This window comes from Pezoporus flaviventris, unplaced genomic scaffold, assembly GCF_033815535.1.
Source record: "Pezoporus flaviventris isolate CSIRO_AGI_PZ_B2104156 unplaced genomic scaffold, CSIRO_AGI_Pfla_v1 ptg000083l, whole genome shotgun sequence".
Taxonomy (NCBI): Eukaryota; Metazoa; Chordata; class Aves; order Psittaciformes; family Psittacidae; genus Pezoporus; species Pezoporus flaviventris.
In genome coordinates, this window is record NW_026892631.1 from 6140012 (window position 1) to 6166734 (window position 26723).

The 26723-nt window shown below is 42.5% G+C and overlaps 1 protein-coding gene and 3 non-coding genes across 5 annotated transcripts; all 4 read right to left on the reverse strand.

Annotated features, from left to right (window-relative positions):
• Positions 1-4189: 4189 nt before the first annotated feature.
• WDR43 (WD repeat domain 43) lies at positions 4190-26650 on the reverse strand. 2 transcript variants are annotated; one of them, XM_061475565.1, is made up of 18 exons: positions 26379-26650; positions 21975-22109; positions 19739-19860; positions 16139-16259; positions 14825-14964; positions 14266-14368; positions 13130-13194; positions 12581-12752; positions 12014-12100; positions 10372-10503; positions 9783-9920; positions 8975-9061; positions 7880-7911; positions 7021-7084; positions 6030-6143; positions 5513-5582; positions 4853-4908; positions 4190-4753 (listed from the first exon to the last, which is right to left on the reverse strand). In XM_061475565.1, exons 1-18 carry the CDS (start codon positions 26589-26591, stop codon positions 4634-4636), a joined length of 1971 nt encoding a protein of 656 aa, XP_061331549.1. In that variant the 5' UTR covers positions 26592-26650; the 3' UTR covers positions 4190-4633. The 2 variants fall into 2 exon arrangements, with proteins under 2 accessions (XP_061331549.1, XP_061331548.1); XM_061475564.1 differs by having other exon boundaries at positions 26373-26649.
• Positions 11140-11218, reverse strand: LOC133280685 (small nucleolar RNA SNORD53/SNORD92). The gene has a single exon (XR_009747264.1). It is a non-coding gene; the product is annotated as a small nucleolar RNA SNORD53/SNORD92 (small nucleolar RNA).
• LOC133280687 (small nucleolar RNA SNORD53/SNORD92) lies at positions 15913-15996 on the reverse strand. The gene has a single exon (XR_009747266.1). It is a non-coding gene; the product is annotated as a small nucleolar RNA SNORD53/SNORD92 (small nucleolar RNA).
• Positions 19232-19309, reverse strand: LOC133280686 (small nucleolar RNA SNORD53/SNORD92). Its single transcript, XR_009747265.1, has one exon. It is a non-coding gene; the product is annotated as a small nucleolar RNA SNORD53/SNORD92 (small nucleolar RNA).
• Positions 26651-26723: the final 73 nt, after the last annotated feature.

Genomic DNA, 26723 nt, shown 5'->3' on the forward strand with positions numbered 1-26723 from the left:
GCTGCAGCCCTTCACCTGCTGCAAATCATCTTGTGTTGTCAGGGGACGAGGGCAATGGATTCTTTGCAGATGAGGATTTATTCGGTGTGCTACTGGTTGCTGGGCCTGATTCACCTGCCAGTGGGGTCCGCTGCACTATCAGGAGTCGGCATGGAAAAACAACACTGCTAGTGAAAGTGACAGCCACTGATCCCTGGCATTGCCCTGCCCACAGGGTTCCTGCATACAAAACTGCTCAAGTCAGCTGCTGTTGGAGCAACATAAGAACACATTTAAGCCACGCATTTTCCACATTCTGTCAAAATCCTGGCCATAACGTCCAAATGCTGGAGGAAGACTGCTGTCAGCGTAACAGGGGAAGCGCAACTCCATCCCAGCAGCTGCTCTTTCCATGGCTCTATGGGCATGGCACCACAGGCAAGTCTCCCAACGTGGGCGCTGCTGCTGGACCCAGCACAGCATGGTGGGAGTTTTGGCCACTGCCTCATGGTTTCACACATTTGATAACAAAGATCTATAATGTCACACTGGACCTGCCCCAAGAACATCCTTAAAAACAGGGGATACAACAGTTTGCTCCTTTTTAATGCAAGCGTGCCTGGATTGCAGGGCCCGCACTGGACTAGCGATACTGGACAGTGGCATGTAATCATTCTCCCTAGCTCTCCCCACCAATCTGCAAGAGGCTTTTCCATAGAAAAATGTCGACGCTGTAACACATGCATGAGTTATTTTGACCTACAACTCAAACCACAAGGCACATATTTCCAGATACGCCATCTTCTGGGAAAGAAAAAAGCAATTGAAACAGCCACCATTGTAGCTAAGGCGCCTGCAGTTACAGCGCTGCTGCGTTACCTACAGCACCTGCAGCACCTCAGGAAGCCCGAGCAAACGCTCTGCCACAGGGCTGAGGAACCACGAGCAATTTGCCCCAGGGATGGGGAACCACAAACGCTCTGCCACACGGCTCAGGAACGGCGAGTGCTCTGCCTCAGGGCTGAGGGAGCACGAGCGCTTTGCCTCAGGGCTGAGGGAGCGCGAACGCTTTGCCTCAGGGCAGAGGTGCGGCGGGGCCGGCTCCGGTGCTGCCGGCGGCTGAGCGTCCTGCGACGGCTTTTCCATCCGTCAGGGTGCCGAGGAGCCGACGGGGCAGCAAGCGGCTCTGGGACAACCCCGGCACCGCCCGTGTGTGTGTGAGCTCCATCGCTCCATCCCTCAGCCGCAGCACGACTCGAACGCTGCGGAGGCGCGGAAGGCGGGTGAAATGGCGGCGGGAAGCGGCATCTGAGGTAGAGGCGGGTGTCCGCCTTCCTCCAGCTGCCTGTCTCCAACACCAAAATCGCCACAGAAATCCCCACCGAACGATCGAGAAGCAGAGCGGTGCAGAGAGGGACTTCAGTACTTTTTTAGCATAACTTAGGTTGTAGAAAGAGAACAATGTTTATGGTGTATGTCTGTGGAATGTAGTGGCCCCACTAAACATGAATTAATTGTTTCACACTAGTGTTCTAAAGTATCTTTAAAGAACAATGTTTGTGTTGTAAGTCTGTGGTGAGATAACAGGATTGAGTGGCCCTACTAAACATGAATGTATGATTTCACACCATCCTTCTACTTACCAGTTAGTTTAGAGACAGAGCCTCCCAACCATCTGCTAGCTTGGGATACCCCTTGTCTGCCCATCCTGCAGTAAATTTTGCAGGAAGGTCACACTGTTTTAAATCTTTACTAGTTAACAGAATAATTACAGATATAGCTGGTTGTGTGATTGCTGGGGGGTCCAACTGTGCCCAAGGTGAAAAGCACACTGTGAGGAAGACTGCCTACTTCATCTTGAAGACCCCTACTCACAAGAGGAAGACTGTTTACTTCATCCTCAAGACCCCTGCCCACAATTACCTCAGAGCAGTGTGCAGACAACAAGAGGAGGAGACTTATGATAATAAAGTCTTGGAGCTAGTTATAGTATCCCCCCCCCGCCTATACACAGGAATTATGAATATGTATGTAACTAATGTAATAGTGAAAGTATATAAACCTGTAACAAATATTAACCACTCACGCCTCTGGCTACGGTCATGCGCCCAGTGCTGTTGCTTTTGCTTTATTGACTTTGTCCCTCCACAAAACCTTGTTATCTCATTTAGAGGAGTGAGTTCATATTTCACAGCTCCAACCTGCCTCCACAGCTGGAATATCCTCATTACATACACTCCATGACCCAGCTGCATCTCTCCCACAGCAGCTCCCTTCAGGTGCATTCTTTACTTCTCTGCTCCACCAGCACCACGAGGCAGCATCGACATTATTTACACACACACCCCCCCATACCTTATCTGATTGTGTGTTACTATTTATGTATAACTAGATAATCTTTCAGCTCCTTTCCAATCCAAACCATTCTATGATAATTCTGTGATTCTATGATAATACTCCCGCTGTTCCCTTCATCAAGACAGCTGGTAGGCTATCTATCAACTCTCTCTTAATCGTGGCATCTTTTTGTTTTGGCATGTTTGGTCCCCTTTCTTTTTTCCCGCCTTTAGACTTCAGAAGTTGCTGGTCATCTGCTAGGAATTTTTGTGGAGCTGGTGTGACACCCTCTGGCCATGCTTCTCATCGCATTCAAAATGTATTCACTCCTAAAACCTAGAAATAAGGCCACCACCACGTGAAAAAACAGCAAACAAAAATCCCTTATGCTGTGCAACGATTTCTACCTTAGAGGTACATTGGGAAGTGGTGGCAAGTGTCCCATGCCACCACTGCCTATACCCAAACAGTGCCAACAAGATACTCAGCCTGCTCTTTGACCCTAACCCAGGGCTCCTACTTCAACCTCTGGAAAGGCTGGGACACAGATACCGGAAGGACCTTGCATGATCAAGACAACTGCTTCTTCTGTTACTCCATGCCCCAAAAGCTCAGCAGAACAGCACTTCAATCACACACCTCTTTCCTGATTGGAAGCCAGCCAGGAACATCAGTACTGGTTAAAAACACATCGCTTCAGCCTAATTTGGTGGCTTGTGAGGGTACAGTCAAGTCTGTACTTGCACAAGCGTTTTTTTTCACAGCATCTCAGAATTCAACTAAATGTCCAGCAAATTAACAAATTATTTAGGACACTAATTTACTGTCAGTTAAAACCATCCAAAAACTGGAAGCCTCTGGCCACTGCCCTTTTACCTGCAGCTTTCCAAAGACTGAATCATAGAATCAACTGTGATTCGATAAATAGAATCAACTAGGTTGGAAAAGACCTTTAAGATCATGAAGTCCAACCATGTCTCTTCCAGCCTTGTCAGTAACACAACCTGTTAATGCCTCCAGACAACACTGCAACTCCACTTCTGTTCCTAAGCAGTGGGCATACCAGTGAACAGGACCGAAACACACAAGCTAAGAAAGCAGCAACAACAGGTACTTCGCAGAACATCACGTAACATTTTAGGCTGGCTTCCTCCTCCACTAGAAATGAGCTTTTTACAAAGAACACTTCATCCTTAATCACCCCCCATAGCTACGTAAGGTCTCTCTCAACAAACACCACGGGACAGGTATTTGGTAAAGGAGATGTATATTTATTCACTTTACAAAGAGGGTGGTATTTACTTGCAACAGCTCAATTTATAGACAAATATATTATTGTACATTATAGTGGTGAATGGCTCAAACCTTTACCTTGTTTTGCTCTTAAAAATGTGTTTGCACCACTTCAGCTTCCATTAGCTGAGCAAATAGCTATCCTTGTTCTGCCACTGAGAGGTAAAAATCCGTAATAAAGGTATTGCTGTGCGCTACATATTCACAAGCATTCACCTTCTCATTTCCCAGTGTTACTCCCATTTCCTCACTCAATTCAACAGTCTGTTTCTGGGTTAGCATTAAACTTATATACAGCCTCCATTAAAACAAAATTAGGAGCCAGTGATAGTTCTAATGTCCTTCTGAAGCACAAGAAAAGTCATTGATTTGTACGTATAAAAGTCTTGAGTTCAAATTTGTTAAAAAAAAAACCAAAAACAAAAAACAAAAACCCAAACCCACGCCATTTGAAGTCGTCATTTAGATGTTGCCAAGGCATGGCTAAACGAATGGAGGATGGGGAGGGGAGAAAAGAATTCCAGTAGAGAATTAAATATTACAAAAATATCTTTTTCTTTTTTTTTTCTCCTGTTTTCCGTTTCATTTTTATAAAAATGCAGCAGGATGCCCCCACTTGCTATGCTAACTGAAGCACGGAAAGAAGGTACAGACCGGTTGTCTTTGATCCTCGAATAGCAAACAAATTCAATATAAAGCTGAACCAAGTTTACCACACAAACAGTGGTGGCAGATTTATTTCACTTGAGATACAAATGCATGTCCACATGACAGGCATAATCTGACCATGAGGCGGAAGAAATGTTTCTATAAGTAAGCGCAGGGAAATAGGGCGAGAGAAGGCTGGCATGGTTAAGCATTCTGGATTCAGAAATGCACCATGCCCCACAGGTGCCTCTGCACATAGGCTGTGCACAAGTCTGCACTCCCAATATGCAAATATGGCATCTTTCCGCAAGATGATCCAGAATTAAGAGTTTGGTGGCCCACTTGTTTAAACTGTTAAAATCATTCTTCTGTGTTGTTATTCTTCTTCACTTTCATTTTCTGGTTCCAAATCAGAATCACCATTGATTTCCTTTTCAACAGTCATGTCTTGTTCATCAGATTGCTCCGCTTTTTCTTCGTCTTCATCCCAGTTTTCCTGGGGAAAAAAATAAATAGGAATGTTTGAACCTTTGACAGTCACACTATTTCTTCTGCTACAAGCAAACGGGAGAAGACCTGATCCAACTCCACTTACATCAGACTCCTTATCTGCAATCATCTCATCATCTGAGCCTTCTTCCTCTGAGGATTCTGCAAAGAGAAAGCTTTCCTTCAGTCTGGACAACAGACTTTAAAATGTCATTTTGTAAACAAAGCCCAACCCCACATGCTGCTAAGTCTCCAAACTGTGCTATTTCAATTCCAAAACTAATCCTATCTGAAGATTAGGCTGATCAACAAGAATCAGGAACAAGTCACTTCCATTATGAATATACTGTATGAAGCTGTAGTAGAAAAACAGGCCAAATTGGAAGTGCACACTTGCACATACACTTACATTTACTGCAAACATAAAAGTACCTTGACCATATCTACCTTAGCAGAAGGGCAGCTAACACTAAAAACGTGAGGTTGCCAGTTACATTAAGCAGCATACGAAACCTCCAATTAACCGATTCCTTAATGTTTGAAGCAGAAATGGGAGGAAACAGAAGGAAAAAAGAAGGCATGGGAACAACCAACTACAAGCTGCTCACATCATCAACCACTGATTTTCCTGCCACGGAATTGCCACAGAAACTCTCCTCGCAGATTGTACACTAGTGGATAAGCACAGGATCATGATGAACAGCCATCATGTATCAGCTGCCATGTGAGTTCAGGAGCTGAGCTCCACCTGGTATCCAAGACTTACCATCCTCATATACCAGCTTTGCAGTCTGATTCATCTCAGTGACATCCTGAACTGCTTCCGATGCTGCAACCTGAATAGAATTTGCAGATTAGCCTTAGATGCAGTTACATATTCCAACCTTAAAAGTCAGCAAAACTCATAACAATGTTTAAATGAAGTCTACATCAAGTTTAACACACATGAATTCATTTATAGTAGTAGTTGAACAGACAAATACAAAGGACAAAGCAAAATTTTAGAGGTATCTGTTCTGAAGCAGCCCAGTACCTCCTGTTTATTCCCCTCTAAAAATCTATGGGCTAGTAGACACACTTGGCAGCAAAAATGTGTAACACTTCCAGTGAGCACTGACTAGACAGTCAACTAAGTGTACTGCTTCAACTGTTACCAGCATAGCTGTATAGCACCTGGATTAAGTTCCTGATGACCAGTGCCACTGGATGCAATCACAGGAGGGAGGTTAAGCCTGCGAATAATACCTCTCCTGCACAACCTATGTTATTTAGCTGTAACTTACCTGGGTGACAAGAATGAACAGTCTTCCATGCAGACGGGAAAGTTTTTGCAAAGTTTTTACTCTGCTCTCCATTAGCTGGTATAGCATTCCCAGCTGAGGAATAAGGTCTGGCAACTTGGGAGAAGAAAAGGATGAAGAAAAATGAAGCTGTTAACACCGCCACAAACACCTTACTTTTAAACTATCTTTGTACTTCTGGGGCAAGCAATCCTTGCTCACATTCTTCAAGACAGAAGGGAGAGCTGAGGGTTCACAGAAACCACCTGCAGCCTGATCAGTTAACATTTAGACACGTTTAGAAACATCATCTACTTTCAAAACATGGCAATTCCATTCCTCTTCCTTTCCACGGTCACTGCCATAAGCAGGTGTCAGAGCACCATTTGGAAAGCTGTGTAAATGAGAACTGGATATACACCAATGTATGAATGCAGCCTCCGCAAGGTGTGCAAGTTCTGACACACCACAAAATTGCATTAAATGGAAAGGACTAACAATGCTAAAATGCCTTTTTCTTAACTGAACAAGAGTGCTTTATCCATCCCTTGTAAGACAAGGCTGGACCAGAAGCTACAACATTACTTACTACGCTAACAACTTTGGCACACCATTACCCCACAGCCATGCCTAAGACAGTCTCAAGATGAGCATTACAACAGCAAGGCAATTTAGTTCTAAAAGACTTAGTGACACAGGCCAAATCACTCTCCAACATTAATTTCTTCCCCAACCTCACAGGTATGACACAACTTATCTTGGTTTGACTTTGGAATGACTATAACTATGCCCTGAATGATCAAGGCAAACAATTTATAACCAGTGTGCAGCAATTAAGCAGAAGTGGCAGAAGTACACTGAACTCTGTACACTGATTTGGGCACTGCCACATATGGAGAGCAGGAGACAGATTCCCAGAGGAAGAACACAGATTTATTTAAGCATTTAAATCTAGTTCTAGTTATGTGCACTAGCATTAATGCAGAATACTTACTGTGGAAAGGTAGGATGCATGTATAGTAAAAACAGACTTCAGCCATCGAACCATTAGGGAGGCACTGGAAAAGAAAAATAAACAATATCAAAGAGATATTGGCAGAGAAACACCAGATTCACCTTCTACATATTAAACAGTTCTATAGAAAGTGCTCCTCTTTCATTATGGTAAAAAGATAAATTCAGGCAGAAATGTAACAGTTTGTCTATCCAGATAAGATACCTATCTAAGTTATTTGTTTGGAAAGACCCAGACTTTTAAGTGAGGATTAAACTACACGTGTTCAGGGATCTGTGTTTCTGACATGTTTTACAGGAGGCGTCAATGAATGAAAGATCAAGGCATAGTACTTTTTTTCTCCACCTACAAAGAGGGAATTTTTGTTGAATCGAACCAAACCAAACGATACTCTTGAGGACAGCTAGTCTCTGCAAAACTATCCTTACAGCAATATGACAAGATGAGTGGAAGGAGGCTGGTTTTGTCATTAAACACACCACCAGGAGATTTCTAAATATATTCGAAAATCAAACAAAAAAAGCTATACATCAAATAGTTACTTTGTCAGATACTGATCAGGTTCACAGTGTTGATATTTAGGGCTTTCAGATACATTCTCAAGAGTTATATGCTTATTTCAGATACCTTTTTCTCTTTTTAATTTCACTTCAGCCATGCTGCTGCCTTAATAAAAGTTCCTCTCTGCACCCACAATCAGCTGAGAATTTTTACCTCAAGATGCTGCAGTTTAATTACAGTTACTATGGACATCAGTCACATAGGTGGAGGGAAAGAGCATAATGCACGCATTAGAAATGTTTAATGTGAATTACACTGTAGTTGAGTTGTCTCTTACCTGTATGGGTTGCCTTGCAATCTTTTTGTAAGCTAGAAAAACAAAAATAGTAGTAAATAACACATAGGGAGTTTAAAAAAAAAAAACAACACAGCATTAAATCCATGTGACAGCCCCAATACTGGGGTAGAAATATCTCCAGGCAGTTGAAGCCTGCTAACATTAACGATTGTCAAGCCCCGAGTATTACATTGCTGGCTCTATATACACAGGCTGATGACTTGCAGAAGTTGAGCTTCGTTATTACAATAAATGCAGAACTCAACAGGCAATGTATCCAGTGAAACTTAAAGCTGGCAGGAGCAAGTGGAGGAAAATCCCCCCATGCTTATGTCTCTGCATATCTGCTCAGTAGAGCAGCTGAGACAAGGTAGACAAGTTGGGGAAAGAAGTGAAGGTAGTATCAGGTAAAGGCTATTTCACAGAATAAATCTCAAGCTCTGCAGAAGACAGTCACATGAGGGCTTGTCCATCCACTGAGATTAGAGTCGAACACTTAATATCACTGAATAAGCAGTTCACAAGCCAAATTCCTTTAAAAATTATTACTAAGTGATGTCACAAAGCTTAAAAATAGCAACTGGCCACCTGAGCTATCTTCAAAGGAGGAAAGAAATTGCTCCTCCATTTCAAAGTGCTATCTAAACTCACTGAAGTACATATTCTATTTCTCTTTCTCTCATATGAGTATCTAGCATATTGCTCATATAACTTGTTCTCGCTAGCACTGCTATTTTCATGTTTCAAATCAGTGTTCATTTTAATAGTTTTAAAAAAAGATGCAATGCTAATTGCTTGCCACGGACTAAACAAGCTTTATCCTTACCTCTTCTTTTTTCTTTTTCCTCACATAATCATTTAATATAATATCACATGACCTAATGCTCTCCCTAGCTTCCACAGTGACACTTTGTCCTTTGGTTAAGCTTCAGCCAGAAAAGAGCCTATTAGAGAGAAATTAGGAATAATTTCTGTCCTGTAAAACTACCAAACCAACTTAATAGCCAAAAATAGAGAGACATATCCTGGATTTTCCCCGACTAGATTGCATACCAATCGTAGCTGGTACAACATACAAGAAACGCACTCTCCTACCTCATGTAGTAGTGGAATGACAGCATGTATAGGCATTCTGGATACTGTGTTCTTTATTACATTATCTTTTCTTGTGTTAAGCACTCTCTGTTAAAATGCAAAAACATGATCAGAGAATCAGTCAGTTTGAACATGGATATGAGCAATGAGCACAATCAAAAATTCCTGGCTTTAAATCTTTTTCTACTCCACTACCTTTGTAAACTAAGATGAGGATTATGAGTAAAAGAAGATTTACTATGAAAAGGAGTTCCATTTTTCAAGTCAGCTACAATTAACAAAACACGTGATTAACCAAAACAATCTAGCATTGCCTCTAGCCCACCCCATGTTAGAAAAGCATCAGCGAAGCATCAGAACACATTAAAGTTTCCTTTACTGTTTTCTGTGCTTGACTTCTGTAAATAAATGCCTTTCACCAGTATCTGTGACATTTCTATTTAGCACCAAATTCTTAAGATTTTATTTTCCTGCTCCTGAACTATTATTTTCTCCTAGTATAAGTGCAACTATAAGCTTCTCAAGTAAAACTATTGACATAAATGCATTTTCCAGACAGTATCTACTTGGGAACTGTACACTCAGGAGACTAAGCATGAACTGACTCAGAACGTAAGGTAGGTGACAACAAAAAAAGTAATACCACTATCACCGTCTATAATATCACTGCCTTGAGCAGCAACTCAGCAAAAAGCAGCTGGGACAAACAACAGGTTCTTGACTATTCAGCCTCGCCAACTTTCAGGAAGGCTACTCACAAGTCTCAGTGAACAGATTAAACAGCATACAATGATTTCGTAACACTTACATTTAGGATTTCTGCATCGTTGCTTTCCAAGCCCTGAACCAAAAGTACCGCGAAGCTATCTGTTTGTGGAAGGCCACCTGGAGTTTTGACTTTGCTCACATCAATATCCAATGCCTCTAAGCGCTCTTCAATGCTTTCCTGCAGACGACAAAAACGGGCAGTGCTGTTTAAGTGCAGTTTCTCAGAAACTAAGTACTAAGTACTTAAACTACAGCATTCCCTCTGTTGAAATTCAGGATTTCCAACAGGTTTCTGTTGGAAAATAACACCAATTTTGTACTGGGAGAGAACAGCCTGAGAAGAGAAGAAGTTTTGACTGAAAAGCAGCAATATACCTTAGCCCACAGAGACAGACACAAGCCTGGGACAAAGTTTTGCAGAAACATGGCAAAACTACAGGCAAGGCACCCAGGGCTTAAATGAGGGAAAGGTTTTGAGCAGAGGGAAGTTACTTTCATACAAAAAGGTATCACCAAGCTTGCTTCCATGCCAAACAAAGCGAGTTCAGTTTCATCTAAAGAAGTTGTAACAGTGATTTACGATTCTAGTTTCTCTATTACTGTTGTCTTCAATAGAGGAAGCACTTTACCCCTGTCTCTCCTGGTTTCCTCTTGTTTTTCTTTTTCTCCTTTCCTGAGGCTGGAGTTTTGACAGCTGTACTATGTCCTGGAATACCAGGCACTAGCACTTTGGCGTCCGAGTTCACAACAGGCGTTTTTACCTAGTAGACGGAGATAACCACATTTTGCATCAATTGCTAGTATCTTGAGCTTGCTTCCAATTTAAAAACAGTGATTTTAATCCCAGTCTCTCACATACACAGTAAACCCAGCCTATTACAACCCATTTCCTTGATATACATATTAGTTAAATCCTACATTTTTAAGAGTAATTAATAATGTCAAACAAGTCAGGTAGTTTTCATAATTTAACTAAAGCAACTGTCTCACTGGAATCACCTGTGAATCATTCTTCTTACAACACTCAAACCACGTGCTTGTATCCAACAACAAATATTTGTATGTTTGCTAGCAATAGATACCACATGTATTAATAGTCAGGCCCCTAAACCGCATGCAGATTAATCCAGCTTCTACTGAAAGATAAGAACTGATCACGAATAGCAGCACAATGTAACAAGTACCTGTGGGAGGCATGCTGGATGCCCACTGAAGCAAAACAAATATAATCTACTACAGTGAGCAAACCAACTTCCAGATGCTGTGTGTAGAAGTAAAAAATAGTAATAATAATAAATTGGTTTTGTAGCTCAAGAATTTTCCTGTAGAACAGCAATGGCATTGAATGCTACCCTCTTTGCTCACCACACTGACCTCTGACTTTCTCTCCACAAGGCATGCTCAGACAGCCAAGAGAAATGCGTCTTCACTGGAATTCAGCAAAAAGCGAAACCAAGATGGGCATCATCACTGCATGCCAGGGAGTTCCTACACCTCTCGCTGTATTTCAGCTCTGCTACCCACCAGCTCCAGGACTGAGGAATCAGCACAAAGTCCCGCTTGGCTGATGGAGCACCAGATCCGGTAGGTACCTTGAGGGTTAGAAAAGCAGCGCTGTCTGCTCACTTCATGAATACAGAAGGCGTTTGCAAATCTTCAAGGCATGGAATTTGCACACTGATTAAGAACTTCACAGTCTATCTCTAAACCCCCAGGGGATCCGGCATGAGAGAAAACAGTGGCAAGTGGCCCCAGTGGGCACTGCTGCCATTTAAGTGTCTAGCCCACATTCCCAGGTGCCATACCCCTGTGAGTAGGAACATGAAGGCCACCTCGAGAAAGAGCCAAAAGGACATCGCCTTTAAGGCCTAGTTTCATTTTATTTAGGCTCTAAAACAAAGGCCATCCCAACCTCACCCCAAATCATCAGGGTCGAAGAGGGTGTACACATTGACAGATTCTAGGGGAAGAACTGATCTCAGGCAGAAGAGAAACCATCAGCCAGTATTGTCTACCAGGCAGACTTGCTAAGAACAGGACTTGCTATGAGCTATAGGATGGCAACTGTGTGAGAGCACACTAGGACACACAGCAGCCATGAAGCGCAGTTTACTCACACCTGCCCGAGTGCTACAGACATCTCTATCTACCACTGCAGCTCTGAGCAGGTCCATCCAGAAATCCAACCTCATTGCAAAATACAGCAATGAATTCTACCATTTCCAAAGTAAACAAGAGAAGCAACAAAATCACATTTCACACAAAACTCACCTTTGTTAGGGCAACATCTGTTTTAAGTGACAACACTTTCTGGATGTCCCTTATCAAACATATATGGGATTCCATGGTGTTTAAAGACTAGAAGGACATGAACAAAAGCAGTTAAAATATTTGAGATTCACTCCTGTGATTCATTATGCTACTAAAAGATGAGAACAAATTCTGGAGCTATAAAGTAGAAATAACTTTTTTCACTCTAGAACAGCAGCTGCTTTGCACACCTGTCTCTTGTTACCAGATCTCTATGCTCTCCAAAGAGCATCACACAGGTACACTGAAACAGTATTAAAAGCAGTTTCAATGGTTTTGATTGAAACAGTTGAAATGGCAAGAAACAGCCAACAATAATGTCAAGCTGTATTTTAACTGAAAGAATGGAAGAATACAAATTACCTTTTAGAACAGCTCAGGGGCAACAGTCATAGCTCCCAGAAGAGGGAGAAAGAGTAAGTTTTGCCTTGTTACCACAACTTGTAAAGTAAAAACAATCCCTCCCATTGAGAGCAGTACACAGTCCATATTACAACCCCCAAAACCTTTCCAGTCAGTTTTACATACCACTTTCTCTATGATGGGCTGTAAGGTGTTTCCATACACAAGCAGCAGAGACTGTTTGTCTGAGCAAAATGCAGCTGCCAGAATAGGGACTGGTTTTGGTGTGGAGTCCCCATCATTTCCAGGTGTTGCTATCTGGATAGTACAGTTTGATGTTAAGGGTTTTTTGCAGTAACTGGAAGGAAAAAAAAAAAAAGAAAAGAATTCCAAGTGAATTCTTTTGAATTCCCTTAAAACTTAAACACTTCAATATCTCACACATTTAAGCAAGCACCTTTTGTCAGCAGGTCCTCAGCAAACTTAGCTGGTTTACACCTTTTACAACTGGCTAAGATGAGGTACACAGACAAAATCTTGGCTAAAGCAACACTTCCTACTGATGCTCAGCACAGCCCCCAACAACTAAGTATCCCAAGACAAAGAACCAGCTGGAAGCTGATTTGTGAACAAATACAATGGCTCAAAGGCAGCAGCATGGAAAGACTAAATTTTGCCTTACAGTAATCCCAGCTCTCGCCCCCAAAGACACCCTCAAGATGAATGCTAACTTACCCATTTAAGATATGCTCAAATAAATGCAACTGCCCATCTCGGCAAACAACTGCTAACTTCACAGGCTGAAAGAAGGCACAGTGAAAGATTTTTATTAGATCAAAAGACAAACTTCCTGGACGTACAGGACATGCAGAAACAGTTGCATGGCTACGATTTGACTTTTTTCAGTAACTAAACACATTAAAGATAAAACTAAATCCATAAGGAAGATCAAAGACACTACATCTCAGGAACATTTACTACAACTGTCAGGAGACAAAAAAAGTAACTCATAACTGTATTTTACTGTATCACTACTGATATAACCAAATTTGAACAGTAGCACAGTAGCAGACACATGTCATGATAAGCAGCAAAGTTCCATAAATAAGGCACCTAATATGTCTAGAGGCATGGGTCTACAGAGGTGCTGACATTGTAAATACGCTTAGAGGAGAGAAACTGAGATGAGTTCCCTGAGCAATTAAATGACAGGTGTATGTTACAGAGAACTCTTAACTCCAATACCTGCAGTAAGAAGGCACAACTGGGAACATCAGAAAAAACAGCATGAAACACTGCTTTTAGAACAGGAATCTAAAGGCAGCAGGAGAAAAATGCTTTACATAATTACTGAAACACTCTGTAAATGGGTTTCACATACTAACATTTTTCATAAGAAAACTGCCTTGAAAGACTTGTACTTGCTGAAATAGAGAGAGCTGGGGAATGTATGCTGCTACTTTAACTCATTAAAAGCTAGTCATTTTAAAACGCAGTCATGCTGCCAAAGCCACCTGAGGTCAGAAAACAAACAGGACCATACCCAAAATGGATTTTCTGAAAGATTTTTTTTCCCTGTCCATTTTGCTGCCAAGTTCTAACTACCATTTTTGAGCCTTGTTCTAAAGAGGAAACAACTGACACTTCTGCCATCACAAGCAAAATTTCTGGAGAAAACACCAAATTCACACTTAATAGCTATCCGCTTTATAAACACACCTGTAATAAATACCCTTACTCCCATTCGAATCTCATCTCTGCGTAACAGAACCCAAATACTTACCAAACTTCTTTCTTTATACCCTTAAAAGGAAACTGACTTGACAACTGAGAATTGTTGAATGTGTTTGGTTACAAACTATTGCTCCTACCTCTTCTTTGACTTCTGATACAGTCAGGTCAATAAAAATTGGTTCATCTGTTACTGTGAAAGACATCACGGCATTCTTTTCTTTACTATCTGATCTGACCTGCCTGGAAGACAATACAGTTCACATTATTTACCATGGCACAAACAGCACCCTCTGCCCCTATGAAGCAGCATAAAGCCTATAAATCACCAGCAGCATTACTTATGCCGTAATTTCAGATTTCAGCTTAGGAAAAGTGTTCTAAATTCCAAGTGCAAAGTAACTCCCAAGTGAAATTTAGCAGAACAACTTAGCTTAAACCTTACAGTAAGTACTAAGAACAAGGGAGCCTACCACACAGTATGCTCTTGGTATACACTAGCGATTCAAACAGCAACTGGAAACATACTCAGACACAGTCACATCTTCATTAAACAATCAGAGTTTAAAGCACTATTTAAGAGATCATCACTGTGTTTTTCCAGAGTGTCCCTTTTCTACTTAACCTTCTATTTAATCACAGATTTAGGAACATCCTCAATACAGATCATAATCAAAAGTTGCAAAAAAGCTTACATACCATACACTCAGTAATCGGTCATGTATGGCTCCAGACAAGAAATAAAGCCCTGTAATTCCATCAAAGGGCTTATTTTCATTCATAGGTTTCACTGTGGTAAACGTTAATGATGACACTGATGTAGCATGGCCTGTGAAATGCTAAGAGGGGGGGAAAAAAAGAATCTTTCAGTAATTGCCATAAGCAGCCATATGACAAAAATGAACACATTAGTTTACACACAACATTAGGAAAGATTCAAGTGTTACTAAGTCAACAAGGACATTTCAGTGACATTTTTACCAGCCTCCCTCCATTTCTGTATTTCAAGGATTTTTTTCCTGACCCCCCCCGATATTTTTCAGAATTTTAAAAGTTAAAGGAGGAATCAAAAGCAAATTTACTGGGACTAAGCTCACGCAAAAGAAGTTGCATCCACCTGTACTGCTCTTAAGTGTTGAATGCACACCCCCGCTACCACCTTTTACACTTCAACTTTTATAGTGAAATTAGACACCTAGTTGCATTCTCACTGTGAGATGAATGCACTGGTCTGCTGACACACTGAGGCTGTTCAACACAACTACCACTCCCCCAAAAAAACTCTTGTTCTTCAATCTACTTTTGTAAACAGCAGTTTTGGTTATCACAGGATGCAAACATAAATGATAACTGCCATGAGCCAGCCAGTCCAGAGTAACAGCACATGTGCACACACCAACCTGACAACAAGTACCAGGAGATCAGAGACTAGCTGTGTCCTACCTGCTAGCAGGCAAGAGACCATGGCCGTGTCCACGTAACAGTTAAAACACAGTAATCTGCTCATGTCTGATCCCTGCTCAGGAACATGAAGGGGTTTGCTCCTATGCCTGCCAACTGTTTTAACAGCAAAACTGATAATGCCACCAGATACATGAAATTTACCAAAGAAAGCTGAAGGAGGAACTGATGTTTAACATCAGATAGCTCGTGCACAAACCCACACCAGCAGTAACTAATACTGTGGCGAACTGAGTTCTCCTGCTAGAAGGATATCAGAAAAGGACCCAGTGAAAGAGAACAGCATCCATCTTTCTGGTACAGGCTTTAGAAGGGGTGCTGGAAGCATGCTCAGACACAGCCAAGGAATTTAATGTCCTCATTCAACACTCAGCAAGTTGAAACCACAATTGAAGGTATCATCACAGCAACAGCTTCCAGAAACCCCGAAATTGTCAGTTGTTTCCTCAAACTTACTGACATTTTCAGATGTCCTACCAGGAAACACCAGATACATAATGGCATCAATCAAGGAGGGTACTTTTTTGCATCTAATTCAACAAAGTTACTTACTCTGTAGACTTCTTTGGTCTCCAGGTCCCACAGTTTTATAGTTCTACCAGCTGACAGCAGCATTTTCCCATCTGGACTAATGCATAAAGAGGTGACACTGCTATTGTCACCTTTCCACTTGCTAGAATATGGATGGAGGTGTTGTACAAAGGGAGAAAGATGGAGAAACAGGAAGAAACAATACTCATTAACATCATCTCAAAATGCATAACAACCACACTGGACAACTTAAGGCAAAAATTATTTTAAGAAATACTAATTTAGGTGGTCAAAGATGAGGTCAAAGGTATTCTGTTTCTGCTCCTCTCCTTCAAATTAGTTTACAGAAAAACACAGCAACTCAAAAATACGAAGTTATTTTATACTGAACAACTGGCAACTTACTTTTTATTTGCCTATTCTGATCCGAATTTCTACTTCAAATTCTCTATTACTTAAAACAAAGCAAAGCAGTATGACTGCAACCCACCTCGAGTACCTGTACACTAACATACATGCTATGGGATATCAACAGGATGAATTCTATCTCCTTACACAGCTTCAGAGCTGGGATCACAGAAAAACACTGGGATAGCCTTCACAACAAGAGAGATGCAATTAATGAACCTTTAGGAAGGCACTTCAGCAGGGACATGCCAGGAAGGTAAAAAGGAAAGAGGTTTCTCCACACAAAAGGATAGCATGAGTGCATGGAGTTTTCCTCTGAAATAGGTGAAGGTGAGCAGAAAACTACCACCTATTGCAGAAGGCTGGCTTGCCCAAGTGGGTAACTCCTAACCCAACTCAGAAACACAAAAAAAGAAATATAGAGAAGGGGGAAATGGAGAGAGGTTACACACAGGAATATACTGTCCACACATGCAGGGACAGAATTAGCCAAAACTTAGCTGGCGTTCAAACCAGCAGGGACTACGAAGGCCAAGAAAAGGACATTAGCAGGAGTAAGACAGGGACTGAGGAAAATGCAGGCCTCCTCCTGAATAGTGTAGGGATGCATTCAGTACACAGAAAAGACCAAAGCACTGAAGAGCATATTCTCTCAGGCCTCCCATGAAACTAGAGCCAGAGGGAGCAAAGCAATCTGCATAGTAAAGAGAGATCAAATTAGGGATCATAGCAAGCCCAAGACATGCAACTCCTTAAGACTGAACAGGATGCATCCAGAACTGCTAAGGCCATAGCTATTACAAGACCACACTATTGTTTTGAGGAGCCGCATAGCTCAGGAGACGTTTCTGATGACTTGAGAAGAGACAAATATCCACAGGAAGGAGAATACAGGAAACAACAGGAAGGTTATAGAACAAATCCACCTGGAAGCCATTTCTAGGCACACAAATGTCAAAAAGTGACTAGGAGCATCCAGCAGAGATTTACAAATGGCAAATTTTGCCTAGCCAGCCTGACTGCCTTCCTAACAAGACAGACATCCAGTGAACAAGAGAGCCACGTATGCCATGTATCTTTGCTTTTGACAATGTCTCACATAGTGTCCTTGCAGCCAAATTGGAGATATATAGACTGAATGAATGAACTCCAAGGAGGGATAAGATCTAGCTACACTGAGTTCAAACAGTTGTGATCACTGCTGTGAAGTCCAGCTAGGGGCCAGTTTCTAGCCTCACTCACTAAGGACATCCCAATACTATTTAATATCGCCCAGATCTTCATTAATGACCTCAAAACAGGAAAGAATGCACACGTAACAAGTTCACATTCAATAGCAAATTAGGAAGAACAGTTGATATGCTGGAGGGCAGGGCTGCTACCCAGGGACATCTCAGCAGTCCTGGGTTCAGCAGTAGCAGTCATTTTTTCTCCTTCTCAGTAGCTGGTGCAGTGCTGTGCTTTGACTTTTGACCTGGGAACAGAGCTGATAACACTGATGTTTTGGTCTGGCCAAGGACTTTGTGAGCCTCATGCCCTGTCAGGGAGGAGGGGAAGCTGGGAGGAAGCAGAGACAGGACACCTGACCCAAACTGACCAAAGAGGTATTCCATACCACAGCACATCATGCCCAGGATGTAACTGAGAGGGACCCAGAAGGGCTAGGACTGCAGGGCTGGACGAGGTATGGGTCGGTGCTTCGTCGGGCTGGGGGGGGGGGGCAAGTTATCAGTCAGCTGGTGGTGAGGTGCTGTATTCTCTTCCCTTGTTATTTCCTTTATCATTATTATTATTGGTGGTAGCAGTAGTGATCTGTGTTACACCTCAGTTACTAAACTGTTCTCATCTCAACCCGTGGGAGTTGCATTCTTCTGATTCTCCTCTCCGTCCCTCCAGGAGTAGGAGGAGGGCAAGAAGGTGGAGAGTAAGTGAATGAGCTGTCTGGCTGGGTTTAAACCATGACACAGGCTGTCAAAACCTCAGAGCTCAAAGGAAAATGTACTGTCCTGCACATAGGATGGAAATATCCCAGTACAGGCTGGGAATGAATACCTAGAAAGTAGCTTTGTAGAAAAGAAGTTTGCAGTCCTCATGGCCGAGTTGAACATGAGTAAGGAAACCAATTTCTCTCCTCTGTGCAACACTTTTGAAACTGCATCTGAGCACCATGTCCAGTTTGGGAGAGTAGAAGAAATCACTAACACCCTGGAGTAAATCCAGTGGAGGGCCATGAAGGCGGTTTAGGGACTAGAGCATGAAATGCAAGAGGAAAAGGTGAAGCAACTGGATGTGTTCAATCCTAAAAAGAGAAGGCTAGAGGGAGATTTTAAAGCCATCTTCTACTTTACGTCAGGGTCCTAATAAAAACCCAAGGATGCACCTCTCTTTATGAGAAATCACAGAGGCTACTGATGATGGGCTGTCTGAAGTGCCCACACCAACTTTAACAAACCAATAGAGCTGCAGTAAGAATAACACACCACTGGGAAATGTCACAGAAAAGAAATAACATAAGAGAAGGATCAAGGTACCATCATACACTAAGCTCTTACTGAAGTAATATAACCAGGATTGTTACTAGAAATCTCTGCTGCTTCTTTAAAAACAGTTCAGACTTCATTACAGAAAGAAAGTAAATGCCTTCACCAGACATCTTGTTACTTTGCACTAAGCTCTATTTTGCTCAACCCTGTAAATAGTAGCAGCCTGCTCAGACAGCCAAGTGGAACTGTCCTCACTGCACATTAGTAGTGAGCGAAACCAAATGGGTTATCATCACAGCAAGGCCCTTTTGAGCAAAGCTGGGTGCATGTAACTGATTTAATTGAAATTTGGTGTTCCAGTATCTGCTCCCCCACATCTCCAAGGATATTTTCTGGAATTTAGATTTTTCAGCATCACAAAAGTGACTGGAAGCCCATGTCCCAGTAACAGTTAGTATGGAGGGACCCAAATCTCTCAGCGCAGTAACTCCTTTCATCTAGTCTTTCCAATACACAAATGAAGAAACCCTGCTAGAATTATTCTTTTATCCCTTAATAAAACCACTTCCAATCTCAGAACAGTAATAGTCAATAGTCAATTCTGTGCAGGGGGCACAAAGACTGGATAGCAGAGTGAAGAATTTCCAACAGGCCCTCATTAAAACCTGTGAGTGAGGAAATACACAAAAGCAAGTGCAAACAAATCTGACTGAAAACCAGCACCACTTACCACTTTACTTTGCAGGTCTGTGTGTTCCATTCCACAATGTGTTTGTCCTCTGAACAGCTATACAAGCAGCAGGTGTCTTGATGCCATCTCACACAGTTTACTCTGTTGTCATGACCACCATCCTGCAACAGGTAAGAGAGGGTCAACTAATTAATAAATGAAGAAGTCTTGAATATTGAGTCTTCCCACACTAGCAATGTGAACAAACTGCTGAGAGCTAAATTCAGACCACTGGCAACTTAAGAGACCAATATACATGTAGAGTTGTACAGGTTAAAGATATTTCATGTTTTGATACATACATCTAAGTATATGAATTAGTGACACATAACTATTTGAATTCATTTTTGTTCTAGCACTTCAGAATGAACACAAAAATCGTCCTGCCCACTATTTTTATACACACAGCCAAACAAGGCTGTCTAACAGCAGGAAATCTGTTCAAATGAAAGTCTATCACAGATGTCTCGCTGACAGTCATTGTCATGGTTTAACCCCAGCCAGTAACTCAGCACCACACAGCCACTTAGCTCACCACTTCCCCGCTTCCCAGGTGGGATGGGGAGGAGAGTGGGAAGAATTGAGATAAGAACAGCTTAATAACTAAAGTACAACATAGAGATAATAGAAAGAATACCAACAATAACATTAATGCTAATAATAAGAAACAACAAGAGAAGAATTGAAAGCTTAGAAAACACAAGTGATGCACAATACAACTGTTCACCACCCACTGACCAATACCCAGCCTGACTCGAGCAGTAATCGGTCCCTTCTGGGTGACTCCCCTGGTTTCTATACTGGGCATGACATGTTGTAGCATGGAATACCCCTTTGGCTAGTTCAGGTCAGGTGTCCTGTCTCTGCTCCCTCCTGGCTTCTTGTGCCCCTCCTCCCTAGCAGAGCGTGAGAGACTGAAGAGTCCTTGATCAGAGTAAGCATAACTTATAAGCAACTAAAACATCAGCGCGTTATCAGCATTGTTCTCAGACTAAAGCCAAAACACAGCCCTGCACCAGCTACTAGGAAGAAAAGTAACTGTTACAATTGAAACCTGGACAGTCATCTAAGTGCATGCTTGCTTAAGTACATTCAGAGATGAACAGCCTTCCTTTTGTACTCAGCATTCAAGAGCAAACTATTGTAAGAAAGAGAAGACCCTACAAAGGCATATCATTCATCTCTCAACAACCAGCTCAAATATACCTTTTAATCATTTTCATATTTATGAAAATATTTCCTGAAGTTTATAAAATTTCACTATTTGAATTGGCACCACCCAGCTCAGACTGCTCCCTAAAGTGTCACTGCAAATCAGCCTTGAGCAAGACAAAATACATCACAGCAAAACAATCTGTTCAATAAGGGCAGCTAAAAGTGACAGCTCTTATGCTAGCAGGAATAATCTTCTTGTTCAACCTATCTGTAAAAAATGAAGTACTCATCTGATACGCTGCTCCTATAAAAGAGCAGCCAGTGTTTTCACCTGAAACTCGTATTTCTTCATAGTTTTCAAGCATAAATACAGCTTTTCCATAAAACGGTTGATACTCATTAGCTAGTGTCACCTGCATGTATCATGATTTTAAGAAGTCATTGCTTTCCCTAAATTCACGTACATTTATCATCCTACATACAACTAACAGCTTAGAAGCAAAAGTATGTGCAAGTACCTCAAAGTATTGCACAGAGTCATTCATACAGATTTATTTTGTTTAGTACATAACCCAAGACTAAAACCAAAGTGCTCAGGACTAACAGGGAAGCTCTCAATGAGAAAGGAAGAATGAAAACGAGCACATCTCAGTCCATCAACATGACAACTTCCCAAGAATCAATGGGTACTTCAGTCCTGCCCTCCTCTCCCACAGTACTGTGCAGGAACCGAGAGCATGACACTTCCACAGCACACTTAACTCTCCAGTTAGGCATTGCATCATTGCTGCTAATTTGAATGACACATAACAAATCCGTGCACAATAGTACAATGTTAAGATATCACATTAACTTCAAACCCAAGATTTCTCAATGCATACATACTGCCAACAAAGAAAAGCACCACTTGAAGATTCCCAAGCACCTGAATTAGTGCACCTCTATCGATATACACAGCTATTAAGAAAAAGACACATGTAATTAGGTTAGTTTATTCTATTTTTGAGCAGCAGAAAGAACAGCATAAACTGACTGAAACCATCAGTATTTGGTAGCATGTGATGAAAAGTGTATTACTTACTAGCTTGCTCTGTAGTTCTCCTTTTACTGTGCTGTACAACAAAATGCTACCAACTGCTGTACCAACAGCCAGGATATCTAATTGCCTGTCCACTTCTGCAACTTCAGACTTCCGTTTTTTCCTCTGTGGACCATCCTGGAAAATCAAAAATAAAAACAAAAGATGAAATAAATTAGTCTGACCAGCTGCTCTCAGTGTTAAAGCAGAAGGGAAAAAAGTCTTCTGTAAGTCTGAAACCCAGTCAGCCAGCACAAACTCTGCCAAGACACAAACTGAAGACACTGAAGTGCACACCAACCTAGAGACTCAACTGGTACCTCCATGAGCAAGGTACCCAAGTGCTATGAGTCACCTAGAAACATTTGGTGGAGGCCATTTTGCTAGCCTAGTGATGACATACATGAAGGGAAAAAACAGTTAAGTTTCTCATAGACTTCATATCCCAGAGGCAGAGGTAAAGATTAACATAATCTCAATACTTTACCCAGAAAATGGAAGAGTTGATCAAGAATTATGAGGTTTTTCCCAAAAGCTATTCAGAAAACTCTTGCAAATACGAAGTATTCATAATGCCTCAACAAGAAAGCGCTATCCTGCTCTGCAGAGGACAGGAAGGCATGCTCTCCAAATTTAAAAACAAATACATATACACAAGCTAACACTTCCTCTAAGCAACAGACATATTTGCACTGATGAGCAGCCAGAAGAAGCCAAAGGAGTCAGATAAAATGTGAGCAATCCATGTGGTGCAGCTAATGTGACATACAGCAGACATCACACAGTGAGTAATTTTTAGTCAGGTCCAGAGATTTAGGAGTTTTCACCACAACTAAGATTTAAAAGTTAAACACAGGAGGGTAAATACTTTGGTTCTTTGAAGGGGGACTTTCTTCTCCTCTGCATTTAACACATCTTCTGCAAGGAAAAGTGCTTTAGTTTAGGCCAATAAATACCAAAATGCTACATAGATACTTTTACCTCAAAAGCAAGCTCTTGAGAAAAGAGATTACATTGGGGGTTTTGCAAGCATTTGTTTAGTCTTCACCTTTCCTGGGAAAGAAAAGTGTTTATGAAGATATTACAAAAACATAGATGCTGAGAAACCATCACAGTCACGATGCACAACCAAGTAAATCAACCAGGTTTTAAGACAATCTATGAGAAAAGACTCAACTGGGTAAATTTTTGGCAGCAATGCCATCTAAGCCACCTTGAAACTGCTGTCCCACATGCAAAGACAAGGGCCACATAGCCAGTGGAGGTGTAAGTACATAATACAGTTTATATGATTTCTGGTAGCTCTCCATCTCTTCATACAGTTTTACTGACTATCCCACACACCCCCACTGCAAAGCAAAGCCACAATTAAGAACAGGTTTTATTCTTTTTCCTTACATAAATCTTTTAACTAAAACTTGTTCACCCTCCATTTCAGTTTATGGTCAACTTCCCTTGGAACAACCCAGAGGTACAACAAAATTCCCACTCAAGTCCACTGTTGCACCCTTTATTCATGGGTAGGACAGGCGAGCTGAACTATACCAAGTACCAACTTCCTTTTGGTTACTTTTGTTCAGATTGATTTGAACTCAAGCTTATTTAGAAATCCTTCAACTTTGCCTGAAAAGCAGAGTTTTAATTAGTAGAGATGACTACAAGAAGCTGTTTGGAAAAGGATTGTGCACTCATTTGTCCATAACGTTCTCGAGTAGGTCAGCCACTGAGACTTAAAAAAACCAAACCAAACCAGAAATCCAATCTCTGCTGCCACACGTGAAGGAAAGCACTTAACACACTGAAACGGGCGGAAAGCCTAAAGAATCTTGAGAGCTCTACATGACAGAACAGTTGCAATTTAATAGGGAGAAAGTGGAAGAAGGTATTTTGAAAGTCTGGTGGTCCACATACTCTTCCACAAGGCACTACTTCACAGAGCAGGAGGAAGTGAACACTGCAGGCAGGAAGTACTGACACTACAAAAGCATGTGTGCAGGGAACATCCCAATAAGCTACCACTGCATCAGCAATTCCAGGGCCTGCAGCTTAAAACTGAATTCCTAATATTTCCATGTAACACATGGCCTTCATTAACATGGTAGCAACCCAAAACACACTTAGATTAGGTGTAATTTGGCCAAACACCATTTACAGATATCTGGTGGCATAGTTTTACTCCTGAAGATCAGATGCTAGTACTGCCCAGAGATGCCAACTCTCCAGGAATTAAAAAAAGGAAAACCAAGTCTAATGTCAGAAAACACACATTGAATAAAATGTATTTGCAGAACCATCACAGCTTTAGTTCTTCAGCTCAGTATAAGAACAAACCAATGAATTATAAAAGTTTATGGCATAATTATCCCAAGAACTGGTATATTTCCAGCTGTATTTGAAAACATACCAGCTTTCATTCAGGGGAGAACATTCAAGCTACTAGAATAATATAAGAGCACTGAAAGGTAGCCAAATGTTGTCTGATCAAGTCCATTTTCCATACAACCCTAAATCAGGTTAAACTGGAGCATCTGTGGGGTTTAGGGGTGGGTCTCTAGGAAAGGGTTAGCTTTTAAAAGTCACTCAGAATCCTCCTGTGCTTGACTTAGAGCACCACAGCAGTGCACTATATGAGCTTTTAGTTTTATTTCACACAGGATGGATTAACCCTCAGTTACAGGTATTTAACACTGAAGAACTACCTACACAGCCCTGCAGTTAATGCACAGATCCTTTTTTATTCAAAGTTACGTGATGAATGAACAGGTTAAGGCCAGTCTAAAACTGACCTTTTCTGCAGCATTCTTCAAATGTTATGGGAGTTTTCAGAGTTCAGCGACTAAGATGCTCAACTGAGAAAAAAAGAGATTATATCGATTTCTTCTGGACTGGCAGTCTGTGCTGAGTGTTCTGAAACAACTCTTACAGCATTTCAAATATACCAAAAATCATCTTTAAAAGCCCTCCCTACATCTTATGATAAAGGGGTGGTGGATTTCACACACTTTATCCAAAGGATACCATTTCCTGAGAAAAAATACATGTCCTAACTAAAGAAAATAGGATTACTTCAACACAAAGAAGGTGAAAATGTACCTTACTATATACACTATAGATATTTTCAGGTTGAGTGTTCACCTGAGGTGAAGTTAAAAAGACAAACTCAAGGTAGAGAACATTCAAGCCCTCCAATGTGTGCTCTGAATAAAGCCACCAACCTTCTCACAGGACTCCTGAGCTTGAGAAGAACCATCACAGGCAGCATAGCAGCTTGAATGCAGATGCTTCCAAGGGTAAGGAAGTATGGAGAGACACTGCCTTTACTAGAATGTGAACTGTAAGCTAAGTGGATATGCACAGCAGCCAACCTGCTCTGCAGCATCCTTTTTGAATAAGGTGAGATATGCCATGAAGTAACATACCTTGCTCCTTCAAGGACGGCTTCTTCCATGCAGGTTATACAGAAGATAAATGATTTTACAGTCACAGCTTCTGCTAACAGGCACACTCCCCCCCCTTTTTTAAATAATAATACTAAAACCTCCAGTGCTGCTTCCCCCACCACGTGAAACCTGCCTTGTGAGGACTGATGCTGCAAGGCTCCTCTGAGGGGAGCAGAGCCCCCAAGCACCCCCCACACACACCAGGGGACATCAGGCATAAACATGCCCAGCACCTTCGGCAGGGTGCCCTGACTGAACCTTGAGGAACCCCACACTTGTCCCTAAGACCCGAACCCCATACTCGACCCTGGTGAGGCCACATGTAGAGCACTGCCTCCAGTTGTGGGCTCCTCAGGATAAGAACAGACAAGGAGCTACTGGAGAGGGTCCAGTGGAGGCCACAGGAGGTCTGGAGCATCTCTCTTATTGAAGAGAGATTGTGGAAACTGGGCCTGTTTAGTCTGGAGAAGACTGAGGGGATCTCATTAATACATGCAAGTATCTCAAAGGTGGGTGCCAGGAGGATGGTGCCGGGCTCTTTTCAGTGGTGTCCAGCAGCAGGACGGGGTGCAGTGGCCATAAACTAAAACAGATGAAGAAGAATTTTATGCTGAGGGTGGCAGAGCACTGGAACAGGCTGCCCAGGGAAGTCGTAGCGTCTCCCTTTCTGGAGACATCCAAAACCCTCCTGTGTAACCTGCCCTGGGTGGCCCTGCCTTAGCAGGAGAAGCTGGACCGGATGATCTCCAGAGGTCCCTTCCAACCCTGACCACTCAGTGTTCCCGGCACCCATCCACCGCATCTCCACTGCCCGGCCACGCCGACCCCTGCCACATGGCGCCGGGAGGGCGGGGTGAAGCCGAGCGGGCCGCGGTCACGCGTCAGAGCCACTCACGGCTCCACCGTTCCTTCCTTTACCTCAGCATCCCACCGCGCTCGCTTCCTTCCCTCACGCACTCACCTGTACCTTATTGGGGGGCTGCCGTCCCCCCGGCGGGGCCCACGCCAAGCAAGTACAGGCAGCACTGAGGTGAGCGGAGGGCACGTACTCATGCTGCAAGCGGCTGTTCACGGTCTCCCACACCCGCAGGCGCCCATCCGAACTGGAGATGGCGAAGAAGCGGCAATCGCGGGGGGAAAAGGAGCAAACGGCCCCCACCGGCGGGGCTGCCGCCGCCATGGCGCTGCTTGCCCGGCCCTCCGCGTGCTCGCTCCGCGCGCATGCGCCGCGCACACCGATGTATGCGCGGCGTCATCGGTGTGCGCGGCGCAGGCGTGAGGGGCAGCGGTTGGGAGTCTTGTTCCCCGCCTC

Coding starts and splice junctions, on each gene's coding strand:
- WDR43 (XM_061475564.1), bottom strand. CDS start 26,591: ATGGCGGCGGCAGCCCCGCCGGTGGGGGCCGTTTGCTCCTTTTCCCCC. Junction 9,921..10,371: donor GGAAACCAGGAGAGACAGGG/GTAAAGTGCTTC, acceptor TGTCGTCTGCAG/GAAAGCATTGAAGAGCGCTT. Junction 7,912..8,974: donor TCATTCCACTACTACATGAG/GTAGGAGAGTGC, acceptor TTGTTTTTCTAG/CTTACAAAAAGATTGCAAGG.